The 19,578-nt window shown below is 48.7% G+C and overlaps 1 protein-coding gene across 1 annotated transcript; it reads left to right on the forward strand.

The window, feature by feature from the left end:
• Nucleotides 1-13,007: 13,007 nt before the first annotated feature.
• Nucleotides 13,008-19,329, forward strand: MSX2 (msh homeobox 2). The gene is made up of 2 exons (XM_036112176.2): nt 13,008-13,669; nt 17,591-19,329. Exons 1-2 carry the CDS (start codon nt 13,291-13,293, stop codon nt 18,013-18,015), a joined length of 804 nt encoding a protein of 267 aa, XP_035968069.1. The 5' UTR covers nt 13,008-13,290; the 3' UTR covers nt 18,016-19,329.
• Nucleotides 19,330-19,578: the final 249 nt, after the last annotated feature.

A 19,578-nucleotide genomic window follows, 5' to 3' on the forward strand; every position in this document is an offset into this window, starting at 1 on the left:
CCTTTCCTGGAGTCAGCGGAAAGGTGCATCTTACAGGACATGACACCAACAGACTAAGTTAGTTCCAGCTGAATTCAACTTAGAGTTGATTTTGCTTCACTTTTTTTTAATTGTAAAAGTAGCGGAACATTCAAGAAGATTTTGAAAACAAATTCACGGATTATCCCACGACCCCGGCACCCCCAATCATTCTCCCATCTGCATATTTCCTCTCTGCCCATGTGTGGCCTGCATTTTCCCCCTGTAATGGGAAACATGCTCCATGAAAAACAGACAAGATCAGCCCCCAAACACTCTCGCTGGTTTTCTTTTTTTTTTACTGTGTTTATAAACAAGTCTGAGGACCTCCCCTCCCCTTGACCCAGACCTTTTTTGGTTGTCTAACTGAATTTAATTTGTAATTGAAAAAATTGTATTTATTTATTCCCATTTTAATGTGACACCAACTGATTTTTGAGCTGCCTTCCCCACGGGAGTTAAGCCCCTTGTCCCAGCCACCTCGGCCGGTCGCCAGGGCTGACACTGGCCGTGTCAGGACATGGCCAGGCCGGCTTCTTCTTGAGCCACACACACCACCGCGGAGACTCTGCAGCTGCGCAAGTTCTCGCCGGGCTCAGCTTCTGCGGCCTGGCATCGCCTAGGTAACCAGTAGCCTGATGCAGAAATGGACTTGGGTGGGAGCAAGGGAACAATTCCCACCACCCCTCCTCCTCTCAGAGTCAGCTGGTCTCTGTCAGTCCTTTCAGTCAACGGCTTTTAAAAACTGAAGTCACTTCCACTTCTCAAGTACCTTCTCGGTGCCTAAAGCTGTGGCAGGTGCTTGCTCATCTCATCCTTACAATCCAGCATCACTATAATCCAACACCCACCAGCCCATTCTACAGATGAGGAGACTGAGTTCCAGAGAGATTAAGGGACTTGCCCGAGGTCACATAGCCCCCCCATTTTGGTCTGAGTGACGCTGAAGCCTACCCTCTTCCTTTGATCCTATGTAACCGTGTCCTGGGCCAGTGCTGAGGAACTGAAAGATGGGCTCTACTTCTTCCAAGCAAAGACCTGGCTGTTGGTTGGAGGACCCACTGTCAAAGCCAGAATGGAGAGTTCATTTCCATTAGACCCCTCACACTTTCAGCCACACCCTGGGTTGCTAAATACTTCTATTCGATGCCTGTAAGGTTGGACACCCATGTGACCGCTCAAGAATCAGTTAGGAGGTCATGCAAGGAGCGAAATCTCAGCAATTAGTCTCCAGCTGGCCCACATTCTGCTCCACGGAGAATGGGGCTAATTATGAAGTCAGATGGATCCATTGTCCAGGAAAGCTTACCACACTCTCTTGGACTATTTAGGAGCTGAGCAAACATGCTGGCTGGACAGGCTGTCCTGTACTGATGACAATCTCAGATTCTCCCAAGGCCCTGAAGCACTGGCTCAGCTTCCCGCAGGGCTGGGGAAACCCTTTAGAATAAGATGGCCCCATCCCTGGGCTTCCGGGCTTCCCTATGGGGGCCTGTGAGAAAATAAGTCTGCTGCTCAATCCAAGGCCGAGGAGAAAGATGGAGACAGAGAAAACACTAGGGTGAAAGAATAAGGGGCAGAGGGAGCTGGACAGAGACTTCAAGGGCATTCCAGGAGCTCGAGCAGGACTCCCCGCCCCAGTCTCAGCAGGCCGGGCCTTCCTGGCCCTCTTCTACGGATCCAAGACTTTGAATGCTATTGTTACTTCTAACACATCTGTTGCCAGGTGCTGCGTAGGTTAAAAAGCAAATCAGTGAGGATTAGATGTAACAACACTACTAATCATCAAGCTGCATTGTGAAGTCACCAGTGAGTTCATTGGCAAGCCAGGCTCCAAGGCTTGCCCTGCAAGGAAGCCTGTCTGTCCATCCACCCAGCCCTGCCCGCTCGCCCAGGCCCTGAGTGGAGGGAGCAAGGCCACACTTCTGTTCTAAGTGGACTGCTGCCCTGGCCCAGGGCTCCAGACGTGTGGAGCTGCTGAAGTTGATCTTGGAGGACAGGAGGCTGGGGGTGGGTGGCCACTAAGGAAGGAGCATAAGAAACAGCAGGAGGATAGCAGGAGGATAGCAGGAGGATAGGCCATACTCCATCTCCTTCCTGTGCAGTCAGATCTGCGAGGCCAGCAGGGCACTCCTCCAGCCCTGGGAGGGAGTGACGAGCATGAGTACTTCTCCACAATTCACTTCTCTCGTCCCTCCCCGCCTCTCCATTCCTGTGCGGCACCCACACTCCACAGCAGCCTCCCACCAGCTTCCAACTGGTTCTGGCATACCTCTCCTTACCCCTGCTCCCCATTTTCCACAATATGCTCCTAGGGAGTTTCCCAAAGGGGTACGGAATGCTATTAGTCCCCTGTTCAAAACTGTGGCCGTGACAGAAATGAATACAGAGCAGTGCTATCGAGGGCTGGCAAAGCTGGGGGGGAGATGGGTACTGCTGCTGGAAATGTACCCAGGAACAGAGGTTTTAAAAAAATAATCTGACAATATCTGTTCAGATTAGAAGGACACTCAGTTGGCTCCAGCAATCTCAGTTTTAGAAATTAAACCTTTAAGATAAGAGCTTGAGTCTGAAGGTTTGCGAGGATTTCTTTCTTTCTCTTTCTTTCTTTCTTTCTTTCTTTCTTTCTTTCTTTCTTTCTTTCTTTCTTTCATTCTTTCTTTCTTTTTTTCAAGAATTGTTGGTAGTGGGGCACCTGGCTGAGTCTGAAGAACTTGCGACTCTTGATCTCAGGGTTGTGAGTTCGAGCCCCTCATTGGGTATAGAGATTACTAAAAAATAAAATAAAATAAAATAGGTAAAAAAAAAATTGTTGGTAGTAGTAACACTTTGGAGAAATTGTGTCAATAAGGAAATGGTTAAATAAACTGCAATACATCCCTACTATGGAGTATAAAAAGAATGGGTTAGATTCATATCTATTGAAATGATTGTCTATGACATGAATTAGACAAGAAAGCAAGTGATGGATGGATGCATAGATTGATAGAGTCACACAGACACAAAGACACTGTCAATTTCTACTTTTATTTATCTAGGCTATTTTGTCTTTATATATAATGAGGAGTATCTAAGGATTCAGATGAAATTGTTAATCCTAGTTATACTGATGGAAAGAGAATTAAGATTATTAATTCCTTGCATATCCGATTTGTTTTACTAGTTAGGGTGAATATCCATTGCTTTTGATATTCTAAAAGGAGAATTTAATAAAAGGTGACAGAAAGAAAGGAAAGAAAAGGAAGAAAGACCCTTCACTGTCTCACTGCAACCCTCAGGGTTCTGGCTCTCCACCCCGTCACCCTTCCACTCGGCCTGTATGCACCCCTACTTCCTCCCGACTCTCTTGACACACAAACACACAGACCAAGTCATTTCAATTCTTATCCCTTTTCACATACCGCCTCTTTTGCCAGCAGGTAGCTCCCCTTCATGACGTGGCAAATCCTCCTGGGCTCAGTCAAAATGCCACCTCCCCCAACAGCCCTCTCCTGCCCCCCAAAGGTTGAGGGGTCGCTCCCCCTCTGGGCAACCCACCATCCCACCCGTCCCCTGTCCCTTTGGGCACCACATTCCATTATACCCTGTCTCTAGGACAAATGTCCCATCTAAAAAGACCACACCTAGGGCCTTCTCACCTGCAGATTGATGCGGAGAAGCCAGAATTCCAGATGTCCATGGAACGTTTCCTGGTTTGTAAATGTTGGCCACTTACTCAGATGTGTAATAAACTGTATTTGGGCGACACCATGAGCATGAAGGGGAAGAGTTCTGCCATCCGAGGCTGGCGCTGGGACGGTCCTTTGACATGGGTGGGGGTGCTCGGGTACTTGATAAGCTGTCTACCTACCGAGTGGGGGACTCTAGAGGGCAGGAGGGTGAGTAGCACTTGTTTTCCGGGAGTCACACCCGGAAAAGCTGCCTGAGGGAAAAGGGGAAAATGAAGGGAGGAAGGGAGTGGAATAGGGAGCGACGATGAAAGAAAGGGGAAAAGGACAGACCAGGCAAAGAGTTTAATCATTTTTGCAAAGGACAAGTGAAAACATTTTCGGCCCTATTTGCAATTTACAGGTGTCTTAATTTTGCCTACAGAGCCTAGTGATGTTCTATGACGATTCTCAAAGTGTCCCCTAGAGAAATGACAGTCTGCAAAGCAGGCAATAACGCTGAGCTAGTTAAACAGGGTAAGTGATTTCTAAACAGAACTCCCGCTTTCAAAGAATTCTTCCCCTCTTTTACAATTACTATTAAGCTAGCCGAGAGCCTGGTCCAGGGGAAACAAGCCCGTGTTTTGAACAAATTCTCCTATCTATTGTTTACTAATGCTACAAACAACCCAATCCATCCAATGTGGTGTGGTCCTCCATCTATTATCTCTGTAGTAGCTTCTTCCCTGCAAACCTAGAAGATCGGAATGATCGCTATCCCCATAGCTTTACAGATAAGGAATCCAAGGTCCAGAGAGGGTAAGTAACTCGCCCAAGGCCATCCAGCTAGGAGGAGGTGGAGCAGCATTCCAACCAGACTTTATGCGGTTGGAAATGCAGTGCTCCCCCCCTGTAAATCAGGGTTAACGCATATTTCAGGCATCCACCTACATGATTGTTCCCTTGTCGAAGAACAATCATTATGATTGTTGGCCTTATCCCGGCACCAACAGTGGTATTCTTTAATTAATGTTTAACTTTAAATAAACTTGTTTAAAAAAAAAAGGTTTATAAAGGGAAATTTATGTCACAGTATCAGCCATCAGCCATAGAGGGGTTAACTCTGAAAATAAGTAGAGTGGAGGCAACATGATGCTGGTGTTTTCCAGCCAGATGCTGTTGCCTCCTGAAGGTCACAGCCTGGTCCTTTGTCCACAGGACGTCAGCAATCATCGTCAAGGTGTTAAAGGTGTACCAAGACAGTCTCCTGAATATAATGTGAGGATTAACAGATCCCTGAAAGTGGAATGACTTTCTTGTCATGTGCCTAGATGTTCCTTCCTGCCGGGTACAGGAAACCCTCGATTCTTTTCGCCAAGAAGGACTGTGCCACCAGTTGGGCCAAGAAGCCCTGTGCTGCCCCATGGTCCTGAGGATTCTTAGCAAGCACGATTTTCATAAGCCTCTTTGCAGTGGCCTGCAACTGCGTTAGCGATAACTCTATCATCAACAGTTATCCTCCAGGTTACCTCCTAGGCCTCTCTTCTGCTGAGTCAGGCCCTCTCCTTTCTCACACAGGTGACCAGCACCCAGGGGACATGCTGGCCTGACTGCTCTTCACGTTTTATATCCAGGAGCCCATTTAATCCTCCTGACTCCCTGAGATAGGGCTCATTAGCCCCAGTTTTCAGACAGGGAGAAGGAGGCTCAGCTCAGAGAAGTGGCAGAACTTGTCCCAGGACACTTAGCTGGGAGAGGATAAAATTGGGGTTCCAACCAGTGCTCCCCCCCCCACCACCTCCTGGTGATCTTTCCATGCTACGTCTCCACTTTCCTGGAGACTTCAGTCAGTCTGTGGGTAGACAGAACTAGGAGCAGACTGAACTTTTCACTCACCCGCTCACTTATCATAAAGCCACAGAACCAGGAGGGATAAGAAATGCAACTGTGCCTCCTCATTTTGCCTGTGAGGAAAAGCAGGAATCCTGAGAGGGGGGGGACCTGCTCAGTCACCCAGCAAGTAAGGGACCCAAGGGGATCAGAATGCTTGCTTCTTGGCTGTGGTCAGGGGCCTGTCCCTTCACCCTCCTGCCCTCCTCACAGACACTGGAAGCCCATTGCAAAAAGCCCTGAGCCAGGGAAAGGTGAAAAACGGGAAAAGTGCCAATTTTATCAAGCTACAAGACACATAGGCTATTAAAGTTATGAGCAGAGGGAGGCCTAACTAGATTTAAAGTTTGTGGATCTAATAAAATTATTTTTCCTATTTAAATGGTGGTGACTATTATTTGCTAGGTTTGGAGGAAGGGAGGTAGAGGATAGGGAGAGAATGACCTCTTTGTAAATAACGTAATTAAAAAGAAATTCTATTTATCTAGATTTTTCCGTGTCTGAGAATCAGATTCCCCCATCAGTAACATGAGGATAATAATACAAGCTGCTAGAGAGAGTTCTAGTGAGGATTCAGTGAGTTAGTGCGGGTCTCACGCTGAGTATATGGTCTGACACTTAGCAAGTGTCCAATAACAGCAACCGCTATTATTAGAGGGAAGAGAAACTGAAACTCAGTTTATATTTCTAAATACATTTAGGTCTTTTTTTTTTACCTCTTGTGTAAACACACTCTTGTTTTATAAAATCTGGGAAATGCAACGAGAAAAGCATGCTATTACTAAAGGGAGCAGATGAAGCTAATGGTGTGATGCTGAGTGCCTATCCGTGTCAAGCCAGGGACAAGAGAAATGCCATCAGAGAAAAATAAAGCGAAAGCAGTTTGGGGTTTGGAGTCAGATTCACCTGGGGTCCAATGCTGACTGGTTCACTTAGTTGCTACATGACCTGGTGCAGGAGACAATCTTGGCAACTCTTCCTCAGACTCTGAAATGTGCAGCTACTTCTGGGGGAGTGTGAAGGTCAATTCTAAGTCTGGTGGGTTCAGCGTCTGGGGTAGAATGAGCCCTATTTTTCTTTGTGGACAATCAAAAACTCTGTCCCCTCTCACATGAGTCCAGCATTCGTTCCAACTGTCAAGACGCAGAGATGACTCCTCACAACTCAAGGTTCACTCCAAGTCACTGGGGAAGGCGAACTTCCGAGTCCAGTGAGCTGCCCCCACGTTCTCCACCACGACTTTGACTTCTGGATTTATTCATTTGGTCAACTGGTATATATTGAGACCTTCGCTGTGCTAGGGGCTCTTCTGGGTGCTGGACACAGTTCCTATCACAGGGACTTTGAAATCAGACCTCCGTGGATCCAGGCCCGGGAGGCCGGGTGTCTGCATCGGAGGGTCCTGGAGGCTGGAAGGCTCAGCGCTCCCCTCTGGGGCCGGCTGGATGCGCTCTCCAGCCCGACTTTTTTTTTTTTTTTTTGACCTTGGGCAAGTGGCCGTGCCTCTCTGAGCTGCAGTTCCGCCTTCAATGAAATGGGGTGACAGACTACAGGGGGCAAAGGCCGAGAGGGACTCCGGGAGAGCGGGAATCTCTGCGCCCCTGTACAATCCTGAGGAGCAAGCCAAGTCTTGGACTTGAAAGCGCTTTGCCACGCCTCCAGCTCCGGTTGAGCGCAGTTTTTGTTACCCCCTGCAAGGGTCCTCCTGCCTGTGGCGACCTGCAGCCCCTTCCCAAGACTGACACAAGCCTGGGGCCCAGCTCCAGTGTCCCAACCCCGCCCCTAGAAATGACTAACAAAATTCGGAATAATTGCTTCTAGTTGTCTTCATCCTACAGGTAAAGCGAATCTTGCTTACTTCCCACCAGGGTACTAGGGGTGGGGCAGTTGAAAGAGATCTGTCTTCCTTAATTAAAAAATATAATTATGTCCATTAAACAACTCCCCACATTTCCTTTTCCCTTTACCCCCCCCCCCCCCCCCCCCCCCGCCCCATGCCCAACTGGCAGAGGTTTGAAGCTGAAACAATTCTGGAAGCCAACAAATAGGAGAGATCAGAGATTCCTGCCCAAGGATTTGGGAACCCACAGTCCAGGGTGCCCTTTGTCTGTGTTCCCTTGCTAGTTATTTAGCCCATCCCAAACCCAAGGTTCCCATCTGTCAAGGTGAAAGAAAGTGGAAAGAGTAGATATTTCATTGCTGTGAGCAATTCCAGATGCCTCCCCTCCCACCTTTAGAGCAACTTCTGCCTCAGGCAAAATACATAAATTTAAAAATCAGCAAAACCCTGGTATTTACTAGTTGTGAGAAAGTCTTATCCAGCCTTAAGCTTCAATTTTCTCCTCTTTAGGGAATCATCAGGGCCCCTATATCATACGGTTGCTGGAGGAAGAGAGCGGACAGTTAACTGAACCCTGGTTCAAACCTCACCTCAGCTCAGCCCAGGATGGGTGGTTTTTCTGGCTTTACAGATGGGCAAACTGAGAAGGGGTGGGTGGGCAGAGATTTGTGAATGGCAGGGCAGGATCCCCTGGGTGCCATCCTGGATGGCTAGACTGGTTCCATAGGACTGCAGGCACCCAGCTTCCTGAAACCACCCCTTTCGTGCAGAGCTCCATCAGAGCCTGGGCCCTGCTCCTGGGAACCTTCCTCCCGTTGGAGCAGGGATTGGGAAGGTGCCAGCGAGCTGTACCCAGGGACTGGGAAACAGATGTGACTCGGAGGTGAGCCGTTTGTCTAAAGCATTTCTTCTTCCCTCAGTCCCTATCCCTCACTCCAGAGTTGCCAATCTGCTTCCTTCTGAAGAGGTGGGTAGTTATTCCCATTTTACCAACTGGGGTGGCCGGGGGGGGGGGGGGGGGGAGGCAATGCTGAAAAAAGTTGCAGACTCATGCTTCCAATCCTCCAGCATGGGGTCATTGGACCCCAGATGTGCATGACGCCACGCAGATCTATGGAAAAGGAGGTAAAAATATCAATAATGACTTAAGAAATGATAATATCCAACACTCACTGAATGCTAGGCCTTTCCATAGTACAGAGGAGGAAACCAAGGAGATGAAGGGATTTATCCCGAGTTGCACAACAAATACGGGGTTCAAGCCTGTTTAAAGCCAGGGCAGCTCCAGGATTCGAGACACAATTGCTACAGCCGCTGGTGAGTGCGGTGCCACTCTGTGCTACTTGTTTTTCTGGTAAGGCTTCTCACCGAGTCCTCACCAGCAGCAACCCTGCCAGCTGCTCATTAGGATGCCCCTTCTGAAAGATGCTGAGGCCCAGTTGGATGACAAATGGTAAGAAGTAGGGTGTGGATTTGAATCTAGAGCTAGAGAAGGAATGGAGCTCGTGGCTCTTCCCCCTTTCACAACGCTCACATCTGCGGTGGGGAGGAACAACTGGAAGTCTCCAGGGACTGGCCCATCCCTCTCCAGGCTCCTGGGGCCGCCAAGCGGTACCAAGGCTGGCTGCCGCCTTCTCTTCTCGCCCTCTCCCCCCACCCCCGCCCCCAGGGCATCCTCATTGTGGGCTTCTTCCAGGGCACCGGGTCGAATTAGGCTCGTCGTCCCACAGCAGATCTCAGGCCAGCCTCCCTCCTGTCTGCGCCTCCACATCTTCATCTGTAAAATGGGAAACCAGTGAAAGTTCAGGCTTCAGGCAACCTTGTGCAATCTGCAGAGCACTTTGGCAAAGGACCCTTTTTTCCAGTGGGCGGGGGCCCTGGAAAACCGGTTTGAACGTCCAGAACTTCTAAAACATGGGATTTATCGTCCTCCCCCGCCCCCCAAGCAACGCTGAATGCCAGTCTACCCCTCCTCCCGCTCTGTAACTCTGCAAGTGATCTCTTAAATGCCTGGAAATATGCCCACCCCACTACAGTCTGATTGTCCTCATTCCTACTTCCCACGGCACAGGTAAGGAACAAGCTCAGAGAGGAGCAGCCTTTTCCCCGAGGTCACACAGCGAATGATTGGGAGAGTGGGGGCGATGGGGGAGCCGCGTTGTGGAATTCCAGGCGGACATTGGCGCCCGCGTGTCTGCCCGCTTCTGATACCGGGTTCGGAAGAATAGGCCGCTAACGAGAGGCCCATTAGGAGGAATTGTCACTCCTCTGGGAGCGAGGTTGTCCCATTAGGGCGAATTGTCATTCCTCCTGGAGCGAGGTTGTCCCGGCTCCGCGCAGGCTGAGTGCCGGGGCCGAGAGCAATTAACGCGGCTCCGGCGCGGGCAGCCGCCTCTGCCCCGGGCAGCGGGGGCGGGGCGGGGCGGGGGCGGGGCGCCCGGCGCGGCTGGAGCTGGTCACCCGGCGCAGCCCCTTCCCCTGGAGCCCGCCTTTCATCTCCCCGCGCCTGGCGCCTGCCCGCAGCCCTGGCCCGTCTACAGCCCCCTCCTCCGCCCCTCCCCCGCCTCCTCCGAGCCGCCGGGATCCAGCGATGGGTCCTGGGGGTTGCAAACGCTAGGGTCCGCGCCCCGTCCTCCACAGTTTGCAAGTAGTGTTTTTACATTGGGACCTGCGGTGCGCGTGCGCGGCTGCTAGGTGCAGGGCCCCGGAACGTGCTAAATCCCCCCGGCAGCGCAGGGCTGTGGAATGATGAGGGTCTGTGAGGAGGGGCCCTGTGCTGCGCGTGGGGATCCCGGGTCCTCCACTTCCAATCTGCGTGACTTTGGGTAGCATACTCAGTGCTTCCTAGCCTTAGGCTTTTCCCTGTAAAATGGGGAAAATAATCCCCGCCCGGAGCGGTGTGTTGGAAGAAACAAATGAGATCCTGGAGGACAGGTACTAAGGTATCTTGCAGAGTTGACGTTTCGCGCTAGGGTTCCTTCTGAAACCCCACTGTTCTTCCTACAAATACTGCAGCTACGTCAACGTCCCCGGGAACTAACCTTTACTAAGTCTCCCCTAAGCGCCATAGTCAGTTCTGTGACAAGGAGCTACACCTACACCGCGCACTTTTAAGGCTGCGCAAAATTCTCAGCCCGGGAGATTTTACGAAGAACCTATCCTGAACTCTGTGAAGGCTGGCGATGAGCATCATTTTGGATATCTAGCAGAGAGAAAGCATTCGATAAATTGCTCCTGCTTCTGACATACAGTATTTTTTATTGATCCCCTACACCTCCTAGTTACTTTATGTAGCCTATTGAATTTAATTACTACAAGAGCCATCTGGGAGGTAAGGATTATTATCTCTCATTTTAGAAATAAAAAAGCAAGTTGAGAGAGGCAAAGTAACGCGACTGAAGTCCCGCGGCCAGGAAGAGGTGAATAAAATGTCCAGAAAATACAGCCAACGCAGAAGCAAAAGCACAGAGGGGGCTTTCCATAAAGGGCTAGGGTTCTGTTGAGGTTCGACCTTTTTTCTAACTGAAGTGAGACCCTTTCCTGAATTTTCCCACCCCAGCAGGGAGCTGGGAATGGGGAGGGTAGAGGAAAAGGTGGGCAGGCTGGTTGCCCTCTGGGCATCTCTCCTGCTCATTTTATGGACAGAGCTTGGCATTGCGGCTTTGAACACCAGTTTGTTTGTTTGTTAGTTTGTTTTGTTTCTATTTTCCTCTTTCCAGCTTCATAATTTTCTTTCTCTGTCTGGACATCAGGACCTGAAAGTAGTGAGGGGAACCTGTCCCAGAAAAGTTCATTAAAACAGAAGAGCTCTAGTAGTATATATTTTTAAAATTCTTCCCAGGAATGAGCCTGTGTGCCCCTAAATTGGCAAATATTAACAGAGAGTTTTCAGGAACAATTATAAAACAGCATCTGGGTATAGCCCAACTGAAAGCTGAACCCTTTTGTACACTTTGGCAGCTTAGGGCTAAACGAATTTCAGGTTTGCTTCCAAAATGTATAGGCTGCACCTTGCTGGGTACCTCTAGAAGGCACAGGACTTAATCTGGATTTACCTGTACTATATTTGAGATGTATATCAAGCCAGCTATCATCAAGTATGACTTAAGGGGGAAATGCATACATCTCCAGATAGTTTACTTTTTTTTTTTAACTTTCTTTGAGCTTCCAATTTGTTGGGAGGGGGGTGGAGGGAAGAATATGGTTGGTGGGAGAGAAACCCAGAGGTTTTAGAAGACTGTGGTTACGACTTCTTTACTTTTTAACTTTTTCAGAACCATTTCTAATCAAACTGAATTAATTGGCCTGTGCAGACTGTTTTTACCCCCCTAAGATTCAGATCATGCCTATTCAGGGTATCCTCGGCCAGCACAGTTTCACTCTAGGCAGAGGTTTAGGATGAAGGAAACAGTGCATCAGAGAGATGGGTCTGGGGGTCAGGTTTCTAAGACTCTTGAACTGGGAGGTAGCCTCCAAACCTTGATCATTTCAGTAATTAAAAACAATGTCCCTTCCTTCCAAGGGTCTGGGAACTGTTTAGCAAGCATCTGCTGTGTGCGAGCCCGAGCTCGGAGACTTCTATTTATCTCATCATTCCAGGTTAATCGTTGAGATATAGGGAAGAGTAGCTGCAGCCTGGAAAGGGTCATTTGAAGCACTTTGGTCTTGGCCTGGCAGCCTGCGGAGAGACCCAATGCCTCTGCGCACTCTTAGCTCTCTCCCCTGTCCCTGGGCTCTACAGTCATCACTAAGGCTTTGAGATGTAATTACCCAGGGTATAATTTGGGGTGGGGTGAGGATATCTATGCTTTTTTTTTCCAAACCAGGTGCAATGAATAAAAATGTGCTTCTCAAAAATGTACATAGGCCTGGGGTGTGCAAACTCGGAAGCCGGTATTTCTGAGATTTGCAAGAGGAAGGGAAGCACTAGGTATTATCGGCGCCTTTTCCTTCCTCCTCCCCCTTGAAGGCAAACACTGGCACCCAAACACATGACAAACATAGGCTCAAACAAACGCACGAACACACAATACACGTAGTCCTTAGGAAAAGGTCGGATCCGGGTGTCGCCCAGAGAGGAGATTCGAGGGAAGGAAAACACGCGGACTGCAATTTTTCTAAGAGTGCGCTGGTTTTGTTTCGAGTGGAAGAGATGGGGACCACTGCTTTAAATTTTCCAGTCAGAACTTTGGAAGACCAGTCCCTGACCACCTCTCGGGCGCTCTCCGTGCCTTCTTCTTCTAGGGGTAATAGCTTTCGCTGTAGAGCTTTTGCCAATGGCGAAATAAATACTCTTATAAGCTCATGTATGTATTACTGCCTTTAGCAGGGATGCTGACCCGTGTTTTCAGTGCTGACTCCTAAAGTTAGCTCAGTTTCCACGTATAGTAGGAGCTTCACAAATGTTTTTGCAATGTCAGTTGCAGATTTTAAACGTGTTCTGGCGGTGGGGGTTGGGGGAAGTCGTATGGGCGCGAGGTGCCTTTTTTAAAAGGGGTCAAAAGAGAGAAGAAATGGGACTCGGCGAACTTCCTCTTTAAATAATCGGCCTTAATTACGCCATGGACTTTTCAGTTTTGGCGTGATTATAACCCTTGAGGGATCGCCTAATAACAACTCTGCTGACTGCTCCTGTAATTAACTCCTAATTTATTTCAAACAGGAAAAAAAAAAAAAAGGCCCCAGCCTCTTCCTGGAGAGCCAATCAGAGGCGAGCGTCTGTGGCGTCAGCTCCAGAGCCGGCGCCGATTGGCTGAGCCGCGTCTCCCACTTCCCCTTGGAGGAAAGGCTCGGCTCCCGGCGCGCCCCTCCCGTCTCCCCCCAAAAAAGTTTGAGTCGCCGCTGCCGGGTTGCCAGCGGAGTTGCGCGCGGGGAGCTACGTAGGGCAGAGAAGTCATGGCTTCTCCGTCCAAAGGCAATGACCTGTTTTCGTCTGATGAGGAGGGCCCGGCGATGGTGGCTGGGCCGGGCCCGGGGCCTGGGGGAGCGGAGGGGGCCGCCGAGGAGCGCCGCGTCAAGGTCTCCAGCCTGCCCTTCAGCGTGGAGGCGCTCATGTCGGACAAGAAGCCGCCCAAAGAGGCGTCCCCACTGCCAGCCGAAAGCGCCTCCGCCGGGGCCACCCTGCGGCCACTGCTACTGCCTGGACACGGCGCCCGGGAAGCTCACAGCCCCGGGCCGCTGGTTAAGCCCTTCGAGACCGCCTCGGTCAAGTCGGAAAACTCAGAAGACGGAGCCGCATGGATGCAGGAACCGGGCAGATACTCGCCGCCGCCAAGTGAGTGAGCGTCCGGGCCGGACAAGGGGCAGGCGGGTCCGTGGATTTCTGGAGGGAGCTAGGGGGCCGGTACTCCAGGCTGGGGGTACGGAGACCCCTCTGCACTGTACTCCCGAGAAAGCGAGCCTGGGAGTTCTTGGCCCCTTGATATCCCCAGAGTTCTGCGAGCCGGCTGGAGCCAAGACACCTTCTGGGTCAGATCCGCGCAGCGCGTGTTCGGGATCCCCTAGCTGTGCAAAGTATCCGACACAATTGAGGATTCGCTGGTCTTTGAAGGGCGCAGCGTAGCTGGTTTTGCCGGGTCGCTCAGTTATCGGTTTCTCTAGCTCTCAGCCCCGCGCTCCAACCACTTTGCTTATTTTTGTCTCACCGTCCACCGGGTTTCTGTCTGGAGAATGAAGAGGGATCCACTTTTAATGAGCACTCGAATGTGCCAGGCAGAGGCGGAGGTGCCGTACCTCATTTCAGAGTTCACAGCCCAGCGAGATGTGCCCTCATTTTAAAGATAAGTCTAGCTGAACTCTAACCCCCGGTATTGGGTAGAAATCATTATCTTCCATGGGTCCCGCAGGATCCCAGGAAGGGATGGCGGCAGAAACTGATGCCGGGACGAAATGTCTCCCTGTCGTCCCCGCAGCCAGCACCTTCGCCGGGAGCGGGCAGGGGTCCGAAGCGCGTGGGCTCTCTGGGCTCATAGTAATAACTAACAGCCTTCCAGCAGCGCTTGACAGTTTACAAAATGATGCTCATTAGTTCACCAGATCCTGAGATCGCTGGAACCCCGAAGTGTAGGCAGAGGCACAGGAGAGGTGGTTATTCCCTACGCGGACACCCGGACTTTAAGAGGACTGAACTTGCTTGACCCAGGTCACCAACAATGGCTGAATTGGGCAAGGGGCCCTAGTGTCCAAGCTCTGCTCCTCTGTAGGGTGTCCTGACCACCTTTGATTCTTCTCCCCAGAGAAACCAAGCAGAGGTCCCCACACCTGCACCCCGCTTCCTGCCAATGAGGCAGGATGGCAAGCAGCCCAGGAGAATTGATTTCTCTTCCAGCTTTAGCACTTATTTTTGGGCCCGCGTCCTTAACGCAATTTGGAGAAGTCTATTTCTTATAGCCCCTTTTATTTTTATCTCCTGGCCTTTAAGATTTCTCTACCCCCCACTGCACCTTTAGAAAAGGTGAGAAAGAAGGGTCTGCCGAGGGACTTTTTCCAAAGCTGGGAGAAAGACCCACACCTTGCTTCATTTCCTTCAGTCATCCCTCAAGACTGAGTTGCATAGTATTTTGTGAACAAAACAAGGCCATATACCCCGGAGGCAGTGGCTGTCCCCTCCGGCATAGCTCTCCACCCTGTTAGAAACTCTGAAAGATTCAAAGGGTGTGGAGATTAAGGACTCAAAGAATTTAAACTCAAGTTTGCACAGTGCTTTATAGCACTTTTCACCATATTATCTTATCTGATCTCTGTGTGTCCGCAGCCGGCCTCCTGGTAACAGACAAGGACATTTCAGCGGAGTTCAGAGGAATCAGCACACACTGAGTTTGGGCTTGACCAACGACCCCCCTCCCCAAGAACAAAAATAAAAACACCTTGGCAATATTTAATGATCACCTATCCAGTGGGAGACAGGGCTCTGGGCATTCTAAAATTTAGTACCCTGAACCACATAGCACAGTATTACCCATTTTATTGATGGTGAAATAGAGGCTCAGAAACTTTAAGGAACCTAATTTGTTAGACAAATATTGAGTGCGCATGTTTTTCTAGGCCTGGGTCAGTGCCCATCCGCACATCAAGGATTCAGGCCTTACAGGGAGCGGTGTCCAGAGGTTAGAAATCCCCACTTCCTTAGGCCTTAGGGTTGTGGGATGGCAATTCCCCTCTCGCTCTGTAAACCGCCCCCCTCCCCCCACAGAGAGGATGAACTTCCCTGCTTGGGGGCCCTGGATATGACCTTCCCATGAGAAAAATCCAAGATTCTGGAGAAAGGATTTAATTTTAAAACCAAAAGTGGTTCATTAGCTCTTTGGGCCTAGAAATGGCAGCAGAAGCCCTGTGGTTGGAATGGTGGGTCCAAGGAGCTTCTAGCACAGGAGCCTGGGGCAAGAGGGAGCCACTGACCAGGTTTGTTATTTGGAGGAAGTAGGGTAACTGCTGTTTTGCTTTGTATTATCCGCATCCATCCTTTGACTGGTTTAAAATGGGGCGGGGGGGGGGGGGGAGGGGAGGAGTGTTGAGAGGGAGCCTCTTAGCTATATGGCTTTGATACATGTGTGTAATCTCTGTAGCCTGGGTTTCGTAGTTCAAATGCAGCCTCTAGGAGCAGCCGGGATGACCGGGATGACTGTTCAGGGCACAAAGTTCCTGCAAACATAGAGCAGGATCAAGTGTAGACACTGGGAGCTTGGTATGTACCTTGAGACAGTGGGGTCCTCCAGGGAGCTAGGTCTGGTTTGTGAAGGGTGAAACCAAGTCTCTGAGTCTTCCACAGGGATGTTAGTTTATTTGTAAATTAAGAACTAGGTGCCCAAGCTCTCTGGCTTATTTAGGGATTAGCATATGCAAGTCTGGACTTCTGTGTACCCATCCCTCTCTCTCCGGTTTCTGTTTTTGATCGATTGTAGAACCTACTGCCTCTTACTTTTTAGTCACTAAAGTGATGGTTAATAATGTCACACTAGGAGGAATCCCTTTCTTGTTGGAAATGGAGGCTGGGTGGGACTTGTTGTGTCACCCTCAAGTATGAAGTGTAAACTCTTTCTTGGGCCATCGAAGTAACTAAACAAGAAATGCGACATTCTCCCCATGAGTACTTTGGAGTTACTACTGTGGCTACTTGTGGAAAATTAGCATAGCTCATAAAAGCCAAATGCAGAAAATTAATTGTTTAGCATTTTGTCCCACAGCTCCACACTCCTGCCTCCACCTCCCTTTGAGGAAAAGAAGCCCAAAGTTAGTTGATAACTATGGAATCACAAGGATGCCCAGTCCTATGACTTCCTATAATTGAATCCATTTTAAATATGGAGTCTGGATGCAGTTGGCATACCTTTATTTTGCTTGTTATTCCCTCTTTCTAAATTCTGGCAACAAACTAATCATTTACACATTTGCTCTAAACCAGAGAATGGTTAGAGATGACTAAAATGTCATCACATGCTCTCAACTTGGAGGCAGCATGATTTCCCCTGACATTTACATTTATGAGCAAGCTAATTTTTCCCTCCTTCTTAGTAAACTTTATATTACAGAAGCACCCGGCCAAGAAACTTATCCCACATCCAGATCTGTAAAATGATGTTCAGGTTTTATAATCTGTAGACTGGATGGAATGACAGCTGTGTGGTTGTTTATTGCATGGCGCTGCTCCCAATCGGGAGATGCTATTAATTTACCACGGACCTTTATCTGCACGGTTATCCTTCATAAATATGCTGATGCACTCCAACTTTTGCTGGCGTGGAGAGAGGACCAACCCAGTTTATTGGACCCTTTTTCACTTGTCTTCTTACGGGCTTATCTCAACATCTTAGAGAAGTGAGGATTGTTATGAACCCAGTTCCCCATTTTAAAGACCAGAGAACTTAAGCTCAGAAGAGATGGGGTTTTGTTTCTCAGAGAGCACTCTGGCGCCCTTGACACCAGTTTGTAGCTCTTCTAGTTCCCTTATCCATAATGCTGTAATTTCCCATATAGAAAGTTCTGTACACTGAAATTCCCAAACTTTTTGTAAAAGACTTAATTTCTTAAATAAAGCAATTTATCCATTTAAATATGGTCCTCCTTCCCCCCCCACCCCGCAACCCCCACATGGATTTGACAGAAGTCCCTTTTTGAAAGATGGAGAGGGGAGGCCCACACAGACATACCTGGGAGAAAGCCACTTCTTTTGCTAATTCACTCCCTCTCTGTTCTCTAGGACACATGAGCCCCACCACCTGCACCCTGCGGAAGCACAAGACCAATCGGAAGCCAAGAACGCCCTTTACCACGTCCCAGCTCCTGGCTCTGGAGCGCAAGTTCCGCCAGAAACAGTACCTCTCCATTGCAGAGCGTGCAGAGTTCTCCAGCTCTCTGAACCTCACAGAGACCCAGGTCAAAATCTGGTTCCAGAACCGAAGGGCCAAGGCGAAAAGACTGCAGGAGGCAGAACTAGAAAAGCTGAAAATGGCTGCAAAACCTATGCTGCCCTCTGGCTTCAGCCTCCCTTTCCCCATCAACTCGCCCCTGCAAGCAGCATCCATATATGGAGCCTCCTACCCTTTCCATAGACCTGTGCTCCCCATCCCGCCCGTCGGACTCTATGCGACTCCAGTCGGATATGGCATGTACCATCTATCCTAAGGAAGACCAGCTCCATAGACTCCGTGATGGATGTTTGTTTAAATGGGCGCCCCCCTCCCTCTCCAAGAAGGCAGTACCAAGCCTGTACTCCTGCTCTGCAAACCTTGCATGCGCCACCCTAAGCGGCTAGGCCCACAGGGCCACAGACATAGTTCGAATTTGTTCTTTAGGCTGGAGGCACCAAGCCCCATTTTCTTGGTATGATCTTCTAGATGCCCCCTCCTCCTTTCACAAAGATTGGCTCTGATGGTTTTTCTATATAAATATATATATATATATAATAAAATATAATGACATTTTTATACAGCAGACGTAAAAATTCAGATTATTTTGAAAGGCAAAATTTATATGCACATATGTATACTTTTTTCTATATATCACCTTCCTAAAAGAGACTGCTTAAGTCCATTTGTTTTTTCTTATACGAGAGACCAATTATTTGCTAAAATTGCTGACATTTGGTGATTTTGATGGGATGATTGACTTTTGCTTATGGAAAACAAAGGTTAGAATTAGGCACGATGCATAGGAAGTAGATATGGAGAGATTCCTCAAAATGATGAGGACACATCGTGTTTTTGCATTTTTACATGCATTTGAAACTCATTAGATACTACCATATTTGGCCTTATATTTTTCCCTCTGTCCACATTGTTACGGATTGTTAAAGTTTTAATTTTTTTTTTGGTAAGATCAATAAAAGGGGGATGAGAAGAATCCTGAGAATGCCTTGGGGTAAGGTGGGACTTGGAAGTACTTCCTAATTCCTCTCAAGGCTGTTGCTTAACTCCATTTCAGATAATTGGAGAGTAAAAAGTTAAAGCATGTCAGGGGAATTGATGGTTTCTGTGAAATACTAGGTACAAGTCAGTCCTCACACATTGCAAAGGTGATTGGGGGGCGGGGAGTGTAATTAATTCTCTGCTTAAAAAAAAATAAATATACTGTAACCATTACCTATATGCTAAATATTCTTGAACAATGAATAGATCCAGAAAGAAAAAAAAAATCATGCTTTCTCTGTGTGTGTACCTATTGTATGTGCTAAACTTATTAGAAAAATTTATATACTTTTTAACATGCTGGGGGCAGAGGGTAAAGCCATGTTTTGACTTGCTAAAAATGGTGTTGTCAAACAGCCCATTTAGCTCCCTGGTACTTCATCTTTCTCTCCATCTTTCCCCCCTCCACCACCACCCAGTATACTTTTATCCCTTTGAAAGGGTGCCTTGTATAATTTTATATATTTTATTGAAGAGTTATTTCTTATCTCTTATTCTGAATTAAATTAAACGTTTGTTTTATTGCAGTAAAGTTTGTCCAAACACGGTTATTTTAAAGGGGGCCCTCTGTTCTTAGCTGAGTTCAACCTGAAAACGCCACCAAGATTGGGGGAGGGGGCTGGTGGTTTTTATTATGATATTAGTGTGAATCAATTAAGAGTTGTGCCCAGATTCAGCCTGGGGTGGGGGAGTGGATTGAAAATAGCCAAGGAAATACTTTGAAACATTTCCTCTGGCAGTTTGTGTTACTCATGGAAAAGAAGTGGAATTGCTATTCGTT

This window comes from Halichoerus grypus, chromosome 2, assembly GCF_964656455.1.
Source record: "Halichoerus grypus chromosome 2, mHalGry1.hap1.1, whole genome shotgun sequence".
Lineage (NCBI taxonomy): Eukaryota > Metazoa > Chordata > Mammalia > Carnivora > Phocidae > Halichoerus > Halichoerus grypus.